This window comes from Alligator mississippiensis, chromosome 8 (genome assembly GCF_030867095.1).
Source record: "Alligator mississippiensis isolate rAllMis1 chromosome 8, rAllMis1, whole genome shotgun sequence".
NCBI lineage: Eukaryota > Metazoa > Chordata > Crocodylia > Alligatoridae > Alligator > Alligator mississippiensis.
The window spans coordinates 67,106,236-67,126,971 of NC_081831.1; the positions used below are offsets into that span (position 1 = coordinate 67,106,236).

At 45.3% G+C, this 20,736-nt stretch overlaps 1 protein-coding gene across 2 annotated transcripts in view; it reads left to right on the forward strand.

Moving 5' to 3' along the window:
* DCX (doublecortin) overlaps positions 1-20,736 on the forward strand; it is a 127,736-nt gene that overhangs the window by 70,176 nt on the left and 36,824 nt on the right. For both annotated transcript variants that reach the window (XM_006262561.3, XM_006262562.4), the window contains exon 4: positions 18,110-18,212. In XM_006262561.3, the coding sequence (XP_006262623.1) occupies positions 18,110-18,212 (103 nt within the window). The remainder of the gene's footprint in view (positions 1-18,109; positions 18,213-20,736) is intronic.

A 20,736-nucleotide genomic window follows, 5' to 3' on the forward strand; every position in this document is an offset into this window, starting at 1 on the left:
ACAGTGTCCTGATCAGGGGCAGGGGACTTGGAAAGAGCTGCAGGGGAAGGGCAGGTCCGAGCCCCCGTCCCATCTGCTGGTGGGGCAGCTAGCAACTAGCTCACTGCTAGCTGCCCCACTGCTGGATCAGGGCATGGGGCTAGTACCTACCCCACCCCTGCAATTGTTTCCAAGCCCTGTGCCTCAAACACCCAATTGGGGCACAGGGTGGGCACCTGCTCCTGACTGGGATAGTTCCCAGTTCCTGCTCCATGATCACGGGGTGGGAGCTGGAGAGCCTGCTCCCTGCTCAGCTCCACAAGTGTGGAGCTAAATTGGCAACAAGCTAGGAAGCCTGTTCCCTGCTTATCTCTGTGATTGTGGAGCTGGATGGGGACTAGTTTCCCCAGCCCCGCCAGCAGGGAGCTCCCAGTGCCTGCCCCATGACCACGGACCTGGCGCTGGGAGATAAGGGTCTCCCAGTGCCAGCCCTGTGGTTGCAGAGCTGGTGCTGGGAGATAAGAATCTCCCAGCTCCCTGCTCCCTAATCAAAACAGGGAAGCGGGGACTGGGAGATAAGTATCTTCCAGTCCCCGCTCCCCGATCGCAATCTCCGAGTGGGGGCTTGGAGCTCCCTGCTGCCGGGGCAGGGGGGACATAGTCCCTACCTGGGCTTCGGTGGTGGAGCCCTCCTCAGCAGCAGGCAGCTCCCGGGAGCCAGAAGCAATCTCCCACCACCCTGGTGGCCAGCTGATTGCAAGCAGATTTGCTTTCAGTCAGGCATCTACACAAACACTACTGTGCCATTACTAATCATGAGTAAATTTGCTACTTGCATTCGCAGGTAGTAAATTCACTCGCAGTTAGCGAGGTTTACTACACTGGAAGCATGTGCATGTGTAGACGCACATGCTTACTGCACAATAAATTACATTACTTCTCAGTAAAGCATCTCGTATAGGTGTGCCTTGTGTCTCATATTCCTCAGCAGTTGAACAAAGAGAGCATTTCCCTTTGGTATCTGGCAGTGGGTGGTAAGGGCTTGTCTGGAATGTATTTGGCAGGTGGAGGGTTTGGAGTGCTGTGCAGTAGTAAGCATGAATTAAGTAGAAGTGGAACTAGTTATTAACATTTTTTGCCATCACCACCTCTGCCATAGCATGAAGGGGGAAAAATGCATGTAAAGTTAGCTACAGCCGTTTTTTTAGTAATGGCCTCTTGCATAATGGGATGTGCTACAGCTCTGGATTTTATGGACTCTTTGCTGGAAATCGCATGAAATGGAAATTTCAGCCCCTACAATGTTTTAATCCCGATGCTGGGCAGATAGGTGATTTTCCATGCCCTTGTTTTCATCACTGCCCTTTTTAAGCTGTGTCAGTTGCCTGAGGCCATGTATGCCTGCTACTTTTGAAGCTTCTGATATGCTTCTTTTATATTCTTATATTTAATGTTTTATATCTAATAATTTACTTCCTTATGTCAGGGCCGAGGGGCTGTGGCCAGCAGCCCGGGCGCGTGGGCCGGGGAAAAGGTCGGCACGGCGAACTAGAATTAGGCACTGATGCATAAAGGTTGATTAAAGATTATTTTACTTACACCGTAGGTGGTCGCGGTGCAGGCAGGAAAACTTTCTTGAGTTGCAGTTACAAAAAGATACACGTGGAGTTTGCTAGGCTCCACAAAACAAACATGAACAGAGCTCTGGATACACACTCACGGAGTTTGCTAGGCTCCGTGGAACAACCGAAATGAGAGTCCGAAAGGTGACTCTCGACGAGCGCGCAGGGTAGGGTACGTCGAGGGATCGTGCGGTGACGGGGAGAGGCAAGAGGTTGATCAGGCCCCTGTATCCTCCTCTAAGGCACACGCGGAGTTTGTTAGGCTCCACAGCGCGCTTAGAGTTCTCCACGAGATGGATGTGGAGTCTTCCTAAATGAGGTCCTCCCCGGAGATCTCCAACTTGGGCGGAAACTGCTCAAGCCTTTTATACGGCTAGCAGGCCAATCGCTAGCCGCCACGTGGGAATAATTTAGAAACAGCCAATAATGGGGAACAAATTTACATACGGGTGGCGGGAACTCCTTTGCACCGGGGTTTTCTCTCTGCAGCTGAGAATTGCACCCTGCAAAGAAAGCTCCATGTGGTGGGAAATAATTCTGCAGTGCTGAAGCGCACACACAATCATTGGGTCATGACACCTTACAAGAGTGAAGTAGGGTGACAAACAAGAAGGACATTTGGAAAATCCCTCAAGACTCACAAATGCCACGTTTGCTTTAAGAATTTGTGTTAAGCCCCTCCAAGGTTTATCCAGTTCACTGTTTGATCTGTAGTCCACATGTGTATGGAGTAGAGAGAACAAGCTGGTGATTCTTCCTGTGACTAATTGATTTTCTCATGGTTTAGAGGTACCAGAAGTTCACTAGACACATTCTATTCACCTTTAATGTTTCTATGGATTAGCCTGGTCATTGGCCAGGATCCATTCCATTTTATTTCAAAATGATATGTTATCAGCTCTTAAATAACCTGGGGCCTGTTTCATCAGTACTCTTAGGGTAGCCCTCATTCATGCAGGGAGCCTCATGGAGTTCTGGTTATGTTCTTATATCAATATCTCATATGCATCTTGAGTAAATGTGAAAGAATCAGAGCCAAATACTTCTGGGAAAGATTCTGAGACTCTTAGTCCAGTTCATCTCTAATTTAGTCCATGGGTAGTTCCATTGGCTTTAATTGAACTACCATGAAACAAGAATACCACTCAGTGTGGGTAAAGTTGTCAGAGTCTGGTCCTTTATAAACTACAGGATGTTCTTTTCTGTCATGTTTCTGGATATTTAAGAGGGATTTGTATAAGTGATAAAAATAGCAAAGATGTCAGATTATTTTAGAGATGTGCAAAGACAAGCTACAGATTCCAAAACACATCAAACCAAATACCTGACTGACACCAGACTGACTCGCAGTGGAAACTGTACTTCCCTAGGCCACATTGCGGGGAGTGAGAATTACTGCCAGATACTTTATGAAAAGAAACCAGCTAAGAACTTAAAGACTAAATCGTTGGCAGTAGAAGGCTTTTTCCTACCAAAACATCTACACCAGAAGCAAAGTGTGAGACAAGGCAGCTTACTTTACTGACTAACTTTTAAACCAATGGCATTCTTGCTATAGGCTTTTCTCAGTGAAATGCCACATTTCCTGACATCAGGGTGCAGGGACTTCTCCATAATATTCCCTCAGGGTGTGCGGTGCCCCAAAGCAGGTGAAGAGAAAGCAGGAATATCATTCTGCTGACATAGCAGAAAGGTGTTTACGTAGTACAGAAAACAGGAATGTATGGAGCAGCAGACTGGTTGGTTTTGTGTAATGGGCAGTTCCAGGAAGAGATCTGCAGGGATGGTGCAGTTGTGCATAACCTCTGTGTACATAACTGGCACACAGAAGCCATTATGAATTTCAGTAGCTAATTATAGGTAGGCACCAACCTATATGCATGCAATAGCTTATTGCTTTACAAGCTCACCTGCTCTCATTAATTTAAGACCTCTGATGAGATGGGGCTTTCTTATAACCCATAAATGCCTACATTTTATGTGGTGCTTAACAACTCTATTGCTATGCTCCAGCTGCTAGTGATTTCAAACTTCAAGGCAAAATGTGAATCTTGGTTCCACTGAAGTCAACCAGAGTTTTGCCACTGATTTCAATAGATCCAGAATTTTCCCCAGCAAGTTATAGCCTATTGCCATGGAGAGTTGTGAAGCAGGATCCAGCCCAGAGATTTACTGTCACCAGTTATTCAAAACAGATCTTTCACTTTCATTTAGAGTTTTGCATGAAGAATTTTTAAAAATGTAGTCTACACTTGCTCTATTAATTCATTCGCTGTGCAGAAAGCTGGAACAATGTTTTCCCTAGCAGCAAAAAAAAAAAATCTGTTTGGGTAAACGCGTAGTTCACAAAGCATGTAGAGTACGCATATAAAATAAAAAGATAATTAAACACAAACTTCTCTATTTTAAAATGAAGGAAACCAGAAGTGTAAATTGTAAATCAATTAACAAAGTCTGTTTGGGATTTGCAATCGTATCTGTACACTATTCCAAATATTATATTGAGTATTATTAGCTGATCAATTAATTATATTACTAGGATACTAAGTCATCCAGTACCAAATCTGCGTTTTCCATTACATCATAATTCTCCCCTGAAATCTTCTAAAAGCTCTCAGTTTCTGGCAGATGTCAGGAGCTTTGGGAGAAGAGAAGGTGATCTAGGTAAAAATCTGTTAGCTGCATATGGATATAGGTATAGACTCAGATTCATTCTGATTCATAGATTCCAGGGTTGGAAGGGACCTCAGTGGGCCATCTAGTCCGACCCCCTGCCCCCGGCAGGCAAGAAAACGGTCACCAAACCTGGGATCATGTGATCCATAGATTCATAGATTCATAGATGTTAGGGTCGGAAGGGACCTCAATAGATCATCAAGTCCGACCCCCTGCATAAGCAGGAAAGAGTGCTGGGTCTAAATGACCCCAGCTAGATACTCGTCTAACCTCCTCTTGAAGACCCCCAGGGTAGGGGAGAGCACCACCTCCCTTGGGAGCCCGTTCCAGACCTTGGCCACTGTAACTGTGAAGTTCTTCCTAATGTCCAGTCTAAATCTGCTCTCTGCTAGCTTGTGGCCATTATTTCTTGTAACCCCCGGGGGCGCCTTGGTGAATAAAAACTCACCTATTCCCTTCTGTACCCCCGTGATGAACTTATAGGCAGCCACAAGGTCGCCTCTCAACCTTCTCTTGCGGAGGCTGAAAAGGTCCAGTTTCTCTAGTCTCTCCTCGTAGGGCTTGGTCTGCAGGCCCTTGACCATACGAGTTGCCCTTCTCTGGACCCTCTCCAGGTTATCCGCATCCTTTTTGAAGTGTGGCGCCCAGAATTGCATGCAGTACTCCAACTGCGGTCTGACCAGCGCCCGATAGAGGGGAAGTATCATCTCCTTGGACCTATTCATCATGCATCTGCTGATGCACGATAAAGTGCCATTGGCTTTTCTGATGGCTTCGTCACACTGCCGGCTCATGTTCATCTTGGAGTCCACTAGGACTCCAAGATCCCTTTCCACCTCTGTGCCACCCAGCAGGTCATTCCCTAGGCTGTAGGTGTGCTGGACATTTTTCCTCCCTAGGTGCAGCACTTTGCATTTCTCCTTGTTGAACTGCATCCTGTTGTTTTCTGCCCATTTGTCAAGTCAGGTGCCTGTCCAGTCTCCTGGTTCCAGTATGATAAAAGAAGAAATCTGTGTCTATTGTTCCTATACCATGCATCCTTGATTGTACATGCATTAGTCTTCAGCTAAGCAGATGGTTTTGATATACTGAATTTTGCAATGCTGTTTTACTCATCATGGTGCAGTTTCAGACGCATATGGCTTATGGCTTCATTGCTCCACTAACTTATGGGAGAGTTTTCTGAAATACTTAAGGAGAAATTCTCCCTCATGCTCTGGTCATAAAGGACCCTAAAAGATGCCAGACATTTTCCAAGTAAAAAGGAGAAGGCTCTGGATTGAAATGAGTATCTAGATAACTATCTGCATTGAAGCATAGCCTCACAGAAATGGCAGAACTCCAAAACTGCAAGGATTTCTGCATCTTCCCACATGCCAAGATCTCTTCCCAGTGTTTCTTTTAAAGGGTTAAATGGAAGAAATCCGATAAGGGTAAAACCCTAGAATAAACAAGGGCCCACTAAAATAAAAAGGAAAGGAGGAAGAAGAAACTTATTAAAAGGTCTCATGTTCAGGCTTGTTGGGATTCAGCAAGCTCATTAAAGATGCAGCACCATGCCTCTTCCAATAATAGCATCCCCATAATTAATAACACCCCTTTCAGCCTGCAACATGAAAGTGCTGCGCTATTCAAAAAATTCATTTGGACCCACACAAGGGGGTCTCCTGTGCTCATCTTCTGAAACATTCACTATCTTAATTTAGAAGAAGTTTGAAGCTTAGAGTCTTGTTATGCACAAGTCCCAGGGGTAAAGGAGGTGTTACGAATAGTTGCCTGTTACAATGCCTGACCATTTTTTGCAGTCTTGGTTTCATGGGCTGAGATTAAGAACCTGTGGAAAACAATTCTCTGGAATGGGAAGAAGATCAGCGTTCACTTGATCCTCCCTGTTACGTATGCCTGTTCAAAGAGATGCTGTATCAACCCCCATTCTTGGAAGACAGGGAGGGACAATTTAGTAACTAGCAGGGGTTGTACACACCATGGGGGTTTACTTCAGTTTAATTCTCTCTAAATTGAAGCGGTGGGTCTTTAAAAACACTGCTTCAATTTAGGGCGAAGTAAATCCCCGTGGTATGTACGCAAGGGTTGGGCCCAACCCTTACCTGCCTCTCCAGCAGTGGGGTGGGGAGGGCGAGCGGTCCCTGAGTTGCAGGGGGAAAGGGTGTGAGGTCACACACAGCATATGCCCCAGGTGGCACCCACTCGCAAGCAACCAGCTTGAGCGGTCCCAGAGGGCACCACTGCTGCGGATGGAAGCACCGGGCCCCGCGCAGCTCAGGCAGGCAGGCTCTGGAGAGAAAAAAAAAATCAGGCTGGCCGCTTTTTTCTTTTTCTTCCTTCAGTGGAGTCTGCCTGCACAGCCCCTGAGATGCACGGGGCCCGGTGCTTCCCTCCGTGGCAAACTAAACCACCTTGGAGATGTTTTATTTTGGGACCACGTTATGTTTTATTTAAGGGTGCAGTGGCGACATAATGTGCGCCCGTTTGGGACCACGTTATGCCACCAACACGTGCAAACAGCTGCACTCTTAAAGCGGTGCAAATGGGCATTAAGCCACTTTAAAGGCCAATTTTGTGGCATGTACAAATGGCCTAAAGTTTCTAGCTAAACAGTGATTCTCAGCCAGGGTGCCACAGAAGTCTTGGGCATCTGCAGGTGGTCAGTGATCACCACTGCCGGCAGTATCTGCGGGTGGTCAACGACCCCTGATTGGCGCTCGCCACCGACAGCGCCATGGCCGGCTGCAGGAGCTCCCCACTTACCACCGCTGTGCTCCTGCCATTGCACTCCTGCCACTGCCAGCGCCGCCATGCTCACCCAGCCGCCAGAGGCACACGTCGTTCATGCTACCAGATACTTGGAAGGGTGCCACACATTATGAGGGGATAAGCACGGGTCAGACTTGTCACTACTGGGCTGTTCCCTCAGCCCAAATGCCTGGCCCCTCTGCAGGGAGGTAGGCACTGTAATAAATGCATTAGGTCTTAAAATTGAGTGCCACTCATTTCACAAAAGTTTTGAAGGTGTGCCTCAAGGCCAAACAGATTAAGAACCACTGCACTAAAGTATTAGCTTTGTGGTCACCAGAGAGTGGTCATGTGGTATGTAGCGAATACGTAAGAAACAGCTGCCTACAATTTGCCATTGGGGTGATCCTGATATTTGGAGTAGTTTAAAAATGACAATGAGGTCACCCAGTTAGTTAGGCAGAGAGAGGAAAATGTGTCACTCAGCAGAGTCATCCAAGAAACAGGAGGTGCTAGCTTTTTAAAGCACAGCAGGATTTTGCTCCAGTCAGTGACTCAGACTTCTAAATGAAGCCACATTGTTTAAGCCCAGGCAGAAAAGGGGGAGATAAAGGCTTTTAATTTCTGTGTTCCTTTCATTTATTTTAATTGCTGTTGAATTATAGTTTTAAAATACTGCTGCTGCCTTCTGGAAGCTGGTAATAACATCCCATTTAGACACAATTTTGCAGGTATAATCTCTATAATATCTCTCTCTCTCTCCCTTCCCTTTTATGCTATTAAGGATGCTTCCACAAAATTTGTTCTTGATTGTTCCTTCTTCAATTGAATCCATCACAAGATTCCACTTGTGACATCACAAGCATTTCCAGAGCAGTGGTGTGAGGTCACAGACAGAGCATATGAAGCCAGCTGCAAAATAAGCATCTACCATTCCTATTATTCAGAGAGATTTTAGGACAGCCTCTATTTGGTACAAGTCTTGAAAAGGTGCTGCTGATCAGCAAATCCTGTACAGTGAAACCAAGGTGAACTGAGGGGGTTTAGCATCTGTCAGGAAACTAGATCGTCCCCTGCCACCCGAAACCCAGCTGTAGTGGATTCCACAGGATCTCTCTGCAGACTCCCACCCACATCATCCCAGCAAGGTTGAATCGCTGCAGAATAGACCACAGGGCTCACTCCTGCACTTCTTTACTCCATGGACCCTTCTCATTTCTGGCATGTGGCCTTCCTAGCAACCTTTGAGTGAATGTGCTCAGGATTTCCCCAACCACACTTGCCTCTAGATGTCCTTCATTATTGCCCATTTCAAGGATTTCATAGATTTCATAGACATTCGGGCTGGAAGGGACCCCGGAAGATCATCGAGTCCAGCCCCCTGCCCCAGGAGCAGAAAGTCAGCAGGGATCATAGGATCCCAGTAAGATAAGCATTCAAATGTGTCTTGAAGATGTTCAAAGTGGGCGCTTGAACTGCCTCTGGCAGCAGTCTGTTCCAAACCTTGGGGGCTCGGACAATAAAGAAGTTCTTCCTTGTGTCCAGCCTGAATCGGTCGCGGCGGAGTTTGTGACTGTTCAATCTTGTCATCCCTTGGGGCGCTCTGGTGAATAGTTGTTCCCCCAGATCCTGATGAGCACCCCTGATAAACTTGTAGGTGGTCACCAGATCACCCCTGAGCCTGTGCTTTTCTAGGCTGAAGAGTCTAGGCATGGTTCTCAGCCTCTCATCATAAGGTCTGTTTTCCTAACCCCTGATCATGCGCGTGGCTCTCCTCTGCACTCTCTCAAGCTTCTCCACATCCTTTTTGAATTGTGGAATGCAAAACTGGATCCAGTACTCCAGCTGCGGCCTCGCCAAGGCCGAGTACAGTGGGAGAATGATGTCTATGGATACATCTATGGATGCAAGCCAGTGTTTTGCTCACTTTACTAGGTACAGCATCACTTTGAAAGCTTATGTTCATCTTGTGGTCAATCATGACCCCCAAGTCCCTTTCATCTATAGTGCTAACCAGCGTAGCACTGCCAGGTCTATAAGCATGCTGCAGGTTTTTCCTCCCAAGGTGGAGAACCTTGCATTTTTTGGTGTTGAACACCATCAGGTTCTCGTCCACCCATTTCATGAGCCTGTCAAGATCTGCCTGGATCACCCTCCTGTCCTCAGGTGTGGATGCTTTACCCCAGAGTTTGGTGTCATTGGCAAACTTCGCCAGCCTGCTTATGACACTAATGTCCACATCATTGATGAAGATGTTGAACAGTATAGGCCCTAGGACAGAGCTTGGAGGGACCCCACTGGTGACAGCGCACCAAGACAATTGGCTTCTGTCAACCACCACCCTCTGGATCCTACCATGGAGCCAATTCCCCAGCCAGCGGATCGTGGTGAGGCTGAGGCCGCAGTTAGCCAGTTTTGCCAAGAGGTGAACATGGGATACCAGATCAAAGGCTTTTTTAAAGTCAACATATACGACATCAGTCTCTTCCCCCTTGTCCAGGTGATAGGTCACCTGGTCATAAAAGGAAATGAGATTGGTCAAGCAATCTTACCCGCAACAAACCCATGCTGGCTATCCCTCAGGATATTGCCGTCAGCTAGTCTGTTAAGGATGGCCTCTTTGATAAGCTTCTCCAAGACCTTCCCTAGGATAGAGGTCAGGCTGATGGGCCTGTAGTTTGCCAGATCTACTTTCCTCCCTTTCTTGAAGATTGGCATGACATTGGCCTTCTTCCAGTCTTCGGGCACTACACCAGAGCACCAGGAATTCGAGAGCTCAGAAGGGGTACCTACCATTCACCTCTCCAGCCAGCCTGCCTAATCTCTTAAAACAAGGGATTCTCAACTAAGGTGCTGTTTGAGGAAATAAATGAGGTGAGAGGAGCTAAGCAAATAAGCACAGTTTCAGGCTTGTCCCTGTCTGGCCAATCTCCTACCCCCTCTTCTACACCCTTCTGCAAGGAGGTAATATATAAATGAGTTTTTGAAATGGGGTGCCACTCAATTCACAAAATGAATCTTGATTCCAGTGGGAGTGTCTCAAATTCAGAAAGGTTGGGAATCACTGGTGTAGACACAAGATCCTATTGAGAAGTCTCTGTGGAGTCGGCAATGAATGGAGGTCAGTGCTGCAGAGGTAGCGGGTGTGACGCTTTCACAACCAAGAAAGGGAATATAGCAAGATAATTGATCCACATTAGCTGTGTCATTATAAAGTCCAAGTGGAGGCTACTGCCGGGGTGGTGTTGCTGCTGGGTCAGTAGACTGCATATGGTGGGTATGGTATTGACCTCAGTGAACTACACTGAGTCTCCTTTCCACAGGGGAGTAGGCAAATGCACCTTCTGTGCAGAGAGCGAAGGAGCATGATTCTTGCTACTAACATGAAATGACCCTTACTGACCCAGTAGCTTTGAGTGCTTTCTTGGCAGACCCAGGTCTTTGGAGAATATAGATTTATTTAGATTAGATTACAACGGTATTTGTCATGCAAAAACCCCTTTTTATTAGAACAAGGGAACTTGCTCATCTAGGCCAGCCATAACACTGAATTCTGAATGCAATTCTTTTTATATCACCCTTCCTCCATTAGAAGTATGCACTGCTTCCAAAATTTAGATTAAAATTAAAAAAGAAAAACCTAAAACCAATAATGAAATTTCTGTGACATCTAGTAGAAATAATTGCTTTGTGATAAATAAACATTTGCCCACATCCCAAATAAAGGAGCACTGAGAACTGGAGAGTGAAAGGGACTTCATTAAGCTTGGAGAAATATGAAGAGTAAACACTTCTCTGCAGTATGGTGTTTAAATCAATAATGTCCCTTTAATCTTGAATTTCAAATGAACCATTGTGCGCACTGTCTTCCTTTAACCACACACACGCACACTTCGGAAAGCAATGCTATTTTTCTGTCTACTGTAGATTTTTGTTGTGGATTCTAATGAATAGAAAATCAGTGCCATTGAATGTTAATGATAAAATCTTACGGTCCCTCTGGCTTTTGATAACATTGTTCCTGTATCATGAGAATGGTATCATGATTTCAGTATCAATATTTTTCAACCGGCAGCTTGGTACTAGTGCTCACTAGCTGTTATCAGTGTTTGGCGCTATTCCTTAATACATTCATAGCTAACAGCAAAATGCAGCATTTAGAACAAATTAGTGATTTCCGAGATATCTGTTGGTATAAATTTTTGTTGACATGTGCTTTCTCTTGGGGTTTCCATGGTGTTCTAGACTAATTATTAAATGTAATTAGAGAGGCTGGCTGGAATAAACCAAAATGGAAAGCAAACTTTTAAAATGATTCAGGCTGATTCATATACAAGTAAGGGACATGAAATATTTATTAGTTTCATCAACAAGCTGAGATAAACAGGACACCATAAAAAAAAGAAAAAATAAGATCTACCGTGTGACTTTAGAATTAAATGCAGAAATAAAAATAGCAAAGCTGGGTAAGGTGCCAGTCACGTCAGTTATGGACAGGTCTGCATGGGAATGGGTCTGTATCATCCAGCACAAAATAAGATTGAATTTCTCCTGGAACAACCAGGTTTGCAGGACACAGCCTTGTTTGCCAAGTGATCTCTTCTGACTTTCTGCGTCTGGAGGCTTTGCACACTGATGTCTTCTCGTTGTGTGCTTCCTCCATTAGGCATCAGTGGAGCAGCTGGCCACAGTCTGGTCTTGAAGCTGCAAGATCAAGCACTTAGAACATCTGCACATTTCAAAAGTGGCACATTACTCCAACAATTTTTTCTTGATAGTATTGAACATCTGGTATATTCAGAACACTCAGTCGCAACAAAACCTAGGTTAAGATTTGATATTTGATCATTGAAAAAGAAATGGGAAATATGACACATTGCTGGTAAATACACAAGACAGCTGAATTAAAAATGGCCCAGCAATTATCTTGGGGAATCTCATCATCTTATGAAGTCTGAATCTTGTGAGCTGAGTGTGGCATTATGATAGACTTTTTGTAGATTATTTCCTATGGGCTTTAAAAAAAAACAATATGGGGGAAGCACTGGGAAATCTGTGTACTATGGGCTTAGTCAGTGGATCATTAAGTCCTGTTCTGCATATTCCCTTCATACCTTGGTATCTGTCTATCCATCCTTCCTCCTATTGATCATATTGTCACACCTTTATAAAGAATCTATAATAGCAAATTACTGTAAAAAAAACAAACCCAAAAGTACAACGCAAGCTGACTTAGCAAGGGAGGGGCTGCAGGGGACAGACAGTTCTCTATCTTGCTTAGACATAATCAAGGTCTCTAAATTCATTTATATTGTTAGTTTTCTATTATACTTTGTGTTGAATATTGGGATGTTATGATGAAGGAGGAAGGTTGTAAGGCATTCAGTAGCAAAACCATATGCCTTGCAGCATAGTCTTGAGACAGTAGAGACTCATCTGGGCTGCCCTTCATCTCAGAGCTTATAAATTCCTTGAGTGAACTAACACACCCTGAATTGGCTCTGCACAGTGCATCTGTGTTGGTTTGCTGCTAGGACCTGAAGGATATTTTCTATTACATATGCATAGTGCCTCCCATAAGAAGGTGATATCTGCCTAAAATCAAACCCAATTATTTTCAAACCAAGCAAAAGTGCCCATCCTCATCAAGGTCTGTGCTGAGCCAAGCCGTACCTTTCAAATACCATCTTTTTTTTTCTTAGCATTTGTCTTAGAAGAGTGCGTTCACCATTTTTAGCCTCAGTTGAATCAAACAAAAGAAATTGCACACAAAAAAATTCTAAGCAAATTTTACTTTAGATCAAAACTATTGATAATTTCTGCCCCAGAGTTCAGTGCTTTGGAAATTCGGGTGTATGTGAAAGCAGAAGCTTATAATAGTAACAATTTCACAACAGTAACTGTAGCAGGTAATATCAGGCTCCTGCTTCTATTATATATTGTCATAACCAGGGCAAAATACTGAACCTTATTACAATAGCCAAAAACCTTTATTATATTTGATTCATTAGAGCTTGGACTTAGCTTTTTCACAATCCAGTTCAAGTAGATCTGTAGATATGGAAACAAACTATTCAGTTCTCTCTACATCTATTTATCTTATTATGTCCAAACTACTGCGGAGTCCCATTAAATGTACACACCAACCACAAAGACATCATCATCTAACCACCACCAGGCCAAAGCAGTGGCCATCACCTGCCCATCTAAAGCCTTCTTATAAAAGCCACTGAAGACGTGAATGAGAATTGGTTGGATAATGTTGCTGAAAAATGGAAATAGAGGTATCTTCATGACTCACCCACTTTCTGGGAGGCTGCTGATTGCTACTTCAGGCTGACCAATTGAGGAATACTCCAGACTACTGTGCTGGAGCAATCCTCAATTGGGATAGTTGTTCCTTCCCTGCTTATGCACTCCTTACCCATGGCTAGCAAGTTCAGATTAGTTTAGTCAGAGCATCCGTTCAATAACTTTCCAGTGTGAAAGAAAAGCAGTGAGAGCAGAGATGCCTTTGTGTCTCTTAAAGGGCCTCTAATCCTTTTGACTGTCTTTCTACATTCTCCAGGGTTTGTGGGGGAAGGGATGGACACTTTAATTAAAGCAGCTCTCAGAAGCCAGTCTACTTAAAGCACCCTCAGCTTCTCGTAAATTCAGTGTCCCGTGTATCAAAATGGCAGCGGGGGCACTTTAACTAAAGCTCACTTTCTAGTGCTACCATTTTGGAGCACAGGTACACTGAATACACATGGTGCTGAGGCTGCTGGAGCATACTAATTAACACACTCTAGCAGACTTGATTAATTGAGTCTGCTCCAACGCGTTCTAATTAGAACACGTCAGAGCAGGCATCGGATGCCTGTATAGGTGCCCCTAATGATCAAGTCCATCCTTGGCATGCTTACCCCACCATTTCTCTGCAGTTGTGATAGGATCTCTCAAAACTACCCAACCAACATTTTCCTCTCCAGAACAAATGCAGTATTATTTAGCACTTCATCTGCATTTTCCAAGCATTGTATAAAGGTATAAGAGTGTGCCTCAGAGTAGAAGCTGTTGACATGCTGCTAGATCAGGCAAACAGATCGCAATAGCAGGCCTGAGTGTGCGACTCTCTCCGAAACACGCTCATGGACATATCCTACTGGTTGTTGCAAAATGATGACTCGGATTAATTGCAGTTTCTAAGAAATCACACAAGAGCATTACCATGAGTCACTGTGTAATTACCATTGGAGTCGCCATGAGTGTAGTTATCTTGCTGTTACTGGGTAATCACATCCATTATTTCACTGTCATTGTGTACTTACGTTGTCACAACTGTAGGTACAGTGGTGATGGCAGAAGAGAGCACCCTTCCTGAAGAGCATTACTGCTACTTATTCATACTTCAGGTAGCATCAGGAAATAGATTGGGGTTGGGCTGCACCCTACTAGGTGCTGCACAGCATACAGGGAAGCATAGCTGGTGTCTTGAAGAGGTTGAAGAACAAGCCATAACCTCGGTATGTCTCCAAAAAGAGACAGGAATGTGGGCGAGGAATAGTGAAGCAAATGCTGATGAGATCACCTGATTATAAGCTAGCTATGCCCATATCATGACTGTTACGTAGAAGGGACGAGGTTATTACTAGGTGGCAAGGACCTTGGTATTTCCACCTAGTGCAGGAAGGAGTAGTCTTTCAGAGTCACAGAACTTTTCTGATGTTCCTACTGCCATGAATGGAGCCATCCATATCTTTAAGATCTTCTGTGAAATTGCTGGGCTTGTGTTATGAGTACATAACTCAGGGATAATATGGTGACACCCATTGACTTTTTCACTTTAGTTAGAAACTGTCCATTCCTTCATTGCATCCAAAGCCAAAGTGTGGATGATGTGGGTGGGTGCCCTTAGAGTGAAGAGACTGAGTGTACAGATAGCTTCCCCTCTCACTATCTCCAGCACAGAAGCCAGTAACAGTTGCATTTCCCATGCTCTACCAAGCACAGGCTCTTCTTGATAATGCCTGCTGCTACACAAGCCACCCATACAGGGAAGACAGAAGGGAGAACCAGGCCCACAGTGCTGGTCAGCTGTGGAGATGAGCACATGCTTTATCTCTTACAGGGAAGCACAGTGAGCATTCTTCTCCTATGGGGGAGCTTCAGGAATCAGCATCCCTTAGTGAGGCAAAATGCTTCCCTCGGTCCCACTGTAACACTATTGGAGGCTCCAGGAGGGAAAACCTACACCAGGACTAGGAATAACCTTCCATAAAGACCATCTTATTTAGCTAGTAGGGAAGAAGGCAGTCTATGGCAGGGACTGGCAACCCCTGGCACACAAGGCCATTTCCCTCAGCATGCCACAGCCAACCTGGACTCAGTTTCTGCCAGCCGCTGCCCAGAGCCTGGGCCAGCTGGAGCCAGGAGGCTGCAAACAGCTGCATGGGGCTCTGCAGCCCCGGCACCAATTCTGTGGCTGCGGCAGCTGTGCGTGCGCCTCTAGGCACGTGGCCAGAAAGGGACCTGGGGACACACAACTCCGGCTCCTTCCCCCACTGTCCACCCAGAGGCACATGTGCAGCTGCCGCCACCACGGAGCCGGTGCCGGGGCTGCGGAGCACAGCACAGCTGTTTTCTGCCTTTCAGTGACCTGCTACAGCTGCCCAGAGCCTGGGATGGCTGCAAACAGCTGCACTGGGCTCTGGAGCCCCGGCACTGGCTCCGTGGCGGTAGTGGGTGTACATGCAGCTCACAGCGCATGGCAGGGAAGGGGCTGGGGCAGCGCAACGCTGGCTCCTTTTCCACCGCCTGTCTGGAGGCATGCATGCAGCCACCACCAGAAATGAGGATCGGGACCCTTGTGGCTCCCCTATCTCTGGCGTGCTAAATCGAGGCACGGGTAGAAGTTGGGGTGATTTTGGCACTCTAGCCAAAATGTTTACGACCCCTGGTCTATGGTCATTTTATACTATCATGTTTTATCTCTCCTGGGTCAAGCCAATCTTTTACCTCCTGTGATATAGGAAAGGAGGTCAAAGACTGGGCAGCAGCCAATCTAATTCACCTTCCTGCCCATGTAGAGCATAGTCCATCCTGAAACTAGACATGCCCCCAAGACATTGTTCCCAGAACCTCCCCACTTGGCCAGTGACATCCTTTTTGGAGCCTTGGGTTTGCTCATTTTTCTTGGCTCCTGCACTTTTTCTTGTACTAATTTGGTAGCCAACCATTACAGCAGATCTTGACTTTCTGCACAGCTTATGTAACATCACTGTAGGCATCACAAATATATTGGTGGGACTCTCACTTACCTGCCAATCAGAAAAATCAAGGGTTATTTCTGTGCTACTCTGCTTCATGCTCCCCTCCTCACAGGGCATTTTGGTGGGAAAGGAGCAGAACAGCGAGGGTGTTGCCTGCCCTGGAGTCTAACACTTCCCAAATTTCAAGGTGCTTGTACACATGCTGAGAGACTGCTCTGACATGCTGTAATTACTGTGTCAGAGCAGACTCAATTAATCGAGTCTGCTGGAGCGTGGTAATTACTGTGCTCCAGCAGACTCCAGCATCTCATGGATCGTCATCCCTGCACTTCAACATGGCAGCAGAGGCGTCTGAACTAAAGCTTGTCGAATGAGCTTTAGTTCAAGTGCCTGCACCACCACTTTGAAGTGTGTGGATGCTGGAGTCTTGGAGCCACTCTAATTAAAGCTCTCTAATTCAAGTGTCCCCCACCCCCAGAGTAGGTACAAAAGTGCGCCCAGATGCCGGCGTCCTTGATGGAGTGTATTCGTGGCCCTGCAGCCCCTGCAGGCCGTGCATTGCTTCCATTCCATCCTGGCTCCAACAAAGCAAAGCAAGAGTCTGGAGCACAGTAGGCTGCAAGATGCTTATTTCCACCCATTTAGGAAAGTGAAATAGAGAGAGGAACTACCCAAAGTTATAATAAACCAGACTCTCCCTGCTGTCCATCTCAGACATTCCTGTCTGTCTCGTCCTCCTCAATGCCAGAAGACTCTGAGCACAATCGGAGATAAGTAGGGAGTGTATTCAGCCATCCGAGACCCCTCTGCACTAATCTGTGGATGGGTTGCAGCACAGAATTCCCAGACTCCTTTGCAATGTCTTTCCACAACCTTTCATTACTGTCTGCCTGTTGCAGTACATGCTGTCCATCTTTCCGGTGTAAGGTCTAGCTTTTCCTCTCCTTATTGAATGAGATGTTATGGAAAGATTAAGTCACAAGGAGGAACAGTATTTTCTCAGATACACCCTGTCCTGGAGCAGATTTCCTGCTCTCATTCAGACTGTACTGGATGCTGATACTCGGTGCAGGTGAGAGTCTAAATAGCATTCCCTTCCCTTGTGTGACCTGCACCTCTGTGCCTCATTCCCCTTGCCTAGGGGATGCCTGGCTCCTTGAAGGAGGGTGCAGCTAACCTGTGCTGTCTCCTACCTACTCGCTACCCTTCACAGTGGCCAGAATGTACCATCTGCATGCCTGGGAGCTCTGAGGCACATCCTGTGATGCCTCTGGGCCAGTGCCTGGCTCATTTATCCTCTTGTTCTGGCTGTGCCTCTATGTCCCACTTAAGCTCTCAGCATTCACAACCATTTTCCAACCTCATGGCCACAATTTCCCATGTTTGCTGTGGCATTCCACAATCTGTGCTCTGCTGGGTAGCACCTTACCCTTCATGCGCTCTTTTGTTTCTTGGAAGGCACTTCCGGAGGCATGAGTAATGATATCACATTCTGGCCCATGACCTTTAAGAGCCACATCTGCACTTTACAAGTAGCCTAACAGCATCTGTAGGATGATGATGAGGAATCTAGCTTGTCAACACTTGCATAGATCAGAAAGGTCGCACATCACTGTATTTTGCAACATGGTTCTTATTTGCCTCTTTTTTTTTTTTCAAAATTGTACTTTTGTGCTCGATCTGCCTGGAGTACTCAGTGTGCTGTGCAATTTCAAAGCAGCACAGACATTGAGGAGCGAAAGGGTAGCCTTGTGTGTAAATTAAAACTGCACCATATCGGAATGATGCCAATTAAAAATAAAACGAATGACTCTGCTCTCTCCATAGGTGACCTGTCTCCATGATTTCTTTGGGGATGATGATGTGTTTATTGCCTGCGGTCCAGAAAAATTCCGCTATGCGCAGGATGATTTTTCTCTGGATGAAAGCGGTAATGTTCAACATGTTCTTCATTCTGTGTTTTACCTTTGATTCCCATCAAGTTGCATATATTGGAGAAAGGCCCACAAGTATTATATGTACAGGCAGTCCTCGACTTGCAGCGTTTCAAGTACGTTTTGCACTTACAACATTTATAAATTGACACCCTTTTTCAACTTTCTGGCATCAGTTTTGACTTTACAATGCTTGATCCGATGCCACACCATGCCAGAGAACAAGTTCACTGCATTGCCCATCTCCCTGGAGAACATCTGTCCAAACTTTGTTGGGCAGTTTCTTTAAGAAATCAGACGAGACTCCAGAAAAACCTGCAGCCGAGACTGCTGAGAAGAATCCAGTCAAGAACCCTTCAAAAAATCCAGCAAAGTCATCTCAAGGAAGTCCTTCCAAATCAATATGATTGCTATTTACAATATAAATACATGAATGTAGCTCTATTACTCATCTATAATTGATCGAGTACAAAATTCTGGGTTATTTTTGGTGAAAATAGGGTATCGGGCCTTGGTTCAGGAACCAATCCCCCGTTTATAACATTGTTTCCTATGGGAAAATCGGTTCCGAGTTGCAATGTTTTGACTTAAGACACAGTTTTCAGGAACCAAGTGTGTCATAAGTCTGAGGACTGCCTGTATGCAAGTATGTATGTTAAAAAAAAAAAAGATTTAGCATGTGTAATTCAAGTTCCTTCTGGTTTATTGAACAGTCAGTGAATATTGTAATCTGATGAATGCTGACTTATTTGCCACAAGGCAGAATAGGTATACTCCTCATTACACATGCCAACATTTTATACTAATTGACAAGCAACAAAATCTGTTAGCCAGTATCCTCACTGTTGTGTCCATATGGCTCATTTTACTCTATCCCTGAGTAATAAGCATGAAAATTGACACCCAGTAATCATCACTCTTCTACTTGAAATAGGTAGTGTGTCTATAAAATGGGAGCAAGGAGAGTTTTCGGAGGAAATTCCATCCTCCACTGTTTGCTCGTATGGGTTGAAGAAAAAGCGTAAGAGTTGAAACCCAGTGGGAAAAAAATAGATGATGTCATCCCTTTTTTTGGGTGACATCACCACTGTGTGTCTCCAGTCCAACCACAGCAATGCATTTATAGCCCTTGCATGTCTTTGTGATAAATGACAGCCTGAAATCTCTACTAGCAAGGAACATAGATAGCTTAATTGTAGAGATTCACTAGAAGTTTGGTAGGTGCCAGCAGTTATCTAGTGACTATAGGCATCTAGGGTTTATTTGTCTGCTGGTGTCTGTTTATGGTGGCAGAAAATGTGGTTCCTAAACTTGCAGTTCCCTGCTTCCTCAAATGCACTTAACACTCCTGTGTCCATCAGTTATGTACTCTTCTATGCCACCAACCCAATGCAGTGCAAAAATCCAAACAATACCTTGTATTTGATAACAGTGACAGTGTAAAGGAGCTCTGACCTCCCCATCTGGAGCCAGATTTTACTTGGCTCTCGCATTTTTGACCTGCATAACTCTGTTTAAATGCTGTGGTGGTCTTGGTGTCTCAAAAACAGTTTCCAAAATTACACTGCAGCTTTGCAGAGCAAAAAAGAATCCCTTGTTCAGCTTCAATGTGTCTGTAATCTGAACTTTGTTTATATTTTAATATCACGCGGTTCAAGCTCTGGGGGAGTTTCCATACTGTAAAACAGTTTGGATGAAATCCTAGCAGAGCAGCTTAACAGGAAGCCTAGATTTGTGTGTCCACACCCATGGATGCTGTACATTTTTCCAGCTTGGCTGTCTTTTTACAAAAATAACCCTGGTCTGGCTTCCAGAGGCTGTGAGCACTCGCCGCTGCCATTAATATTAATAGCAAGGGCTGCAGATGCTCAGCACCTCTCCCAAAGAGATGAAGGTCCATTTGCTGTCTGCATCTGCCCACTCTTCAGCATCCTATTTCTGCGTTGCGCATTGCACAACACAGGGACTGGGGTTGTGGGGGAGGATCTTTGTGTTTCCTGAGGTCTTGCAAATGAATGTCACTTATTCAAATCTCTCCTGTCACGGGCACTTCTGCCTGCCCATTCGGAAGACGTGTGCTCAGATTGCTGGCTGTTAGGTCCTCTCTGATGGGAGAGTAGGAGACAAGATGAGAAATAGCACAAGAAATGTTTTTGTCATCTTTTTCCTCCTGAATTCTCCTCAGATGTTCATTCTTGTGTTTCCTGTTGCTGAGCTCTTGCACTCTTCCAGGATTAGCTTTCCCTGTCTCTTCTATCCCCTCTGATCTTGGCAGCATCACCTTAGGCCACAAGAGGCAGTTTCAGAGCCAGCTTATTAAAAACTCTGGAAATCCTGGCTGTACTGAAATCAATAGGAGTTTTGCCACTGACTTCAACGGGGTCAGGAGTTTACTCGCTGTTTCTGGGTGTCTCTATCTAGGTACACACAATGGTCAAAATTCACCAGGGGTAGAACTGGGTGAAATGTATTGGAAGCATCTTTCTTTTTTGCCCAGAAAAATCAGTTTTGAGCCAACAA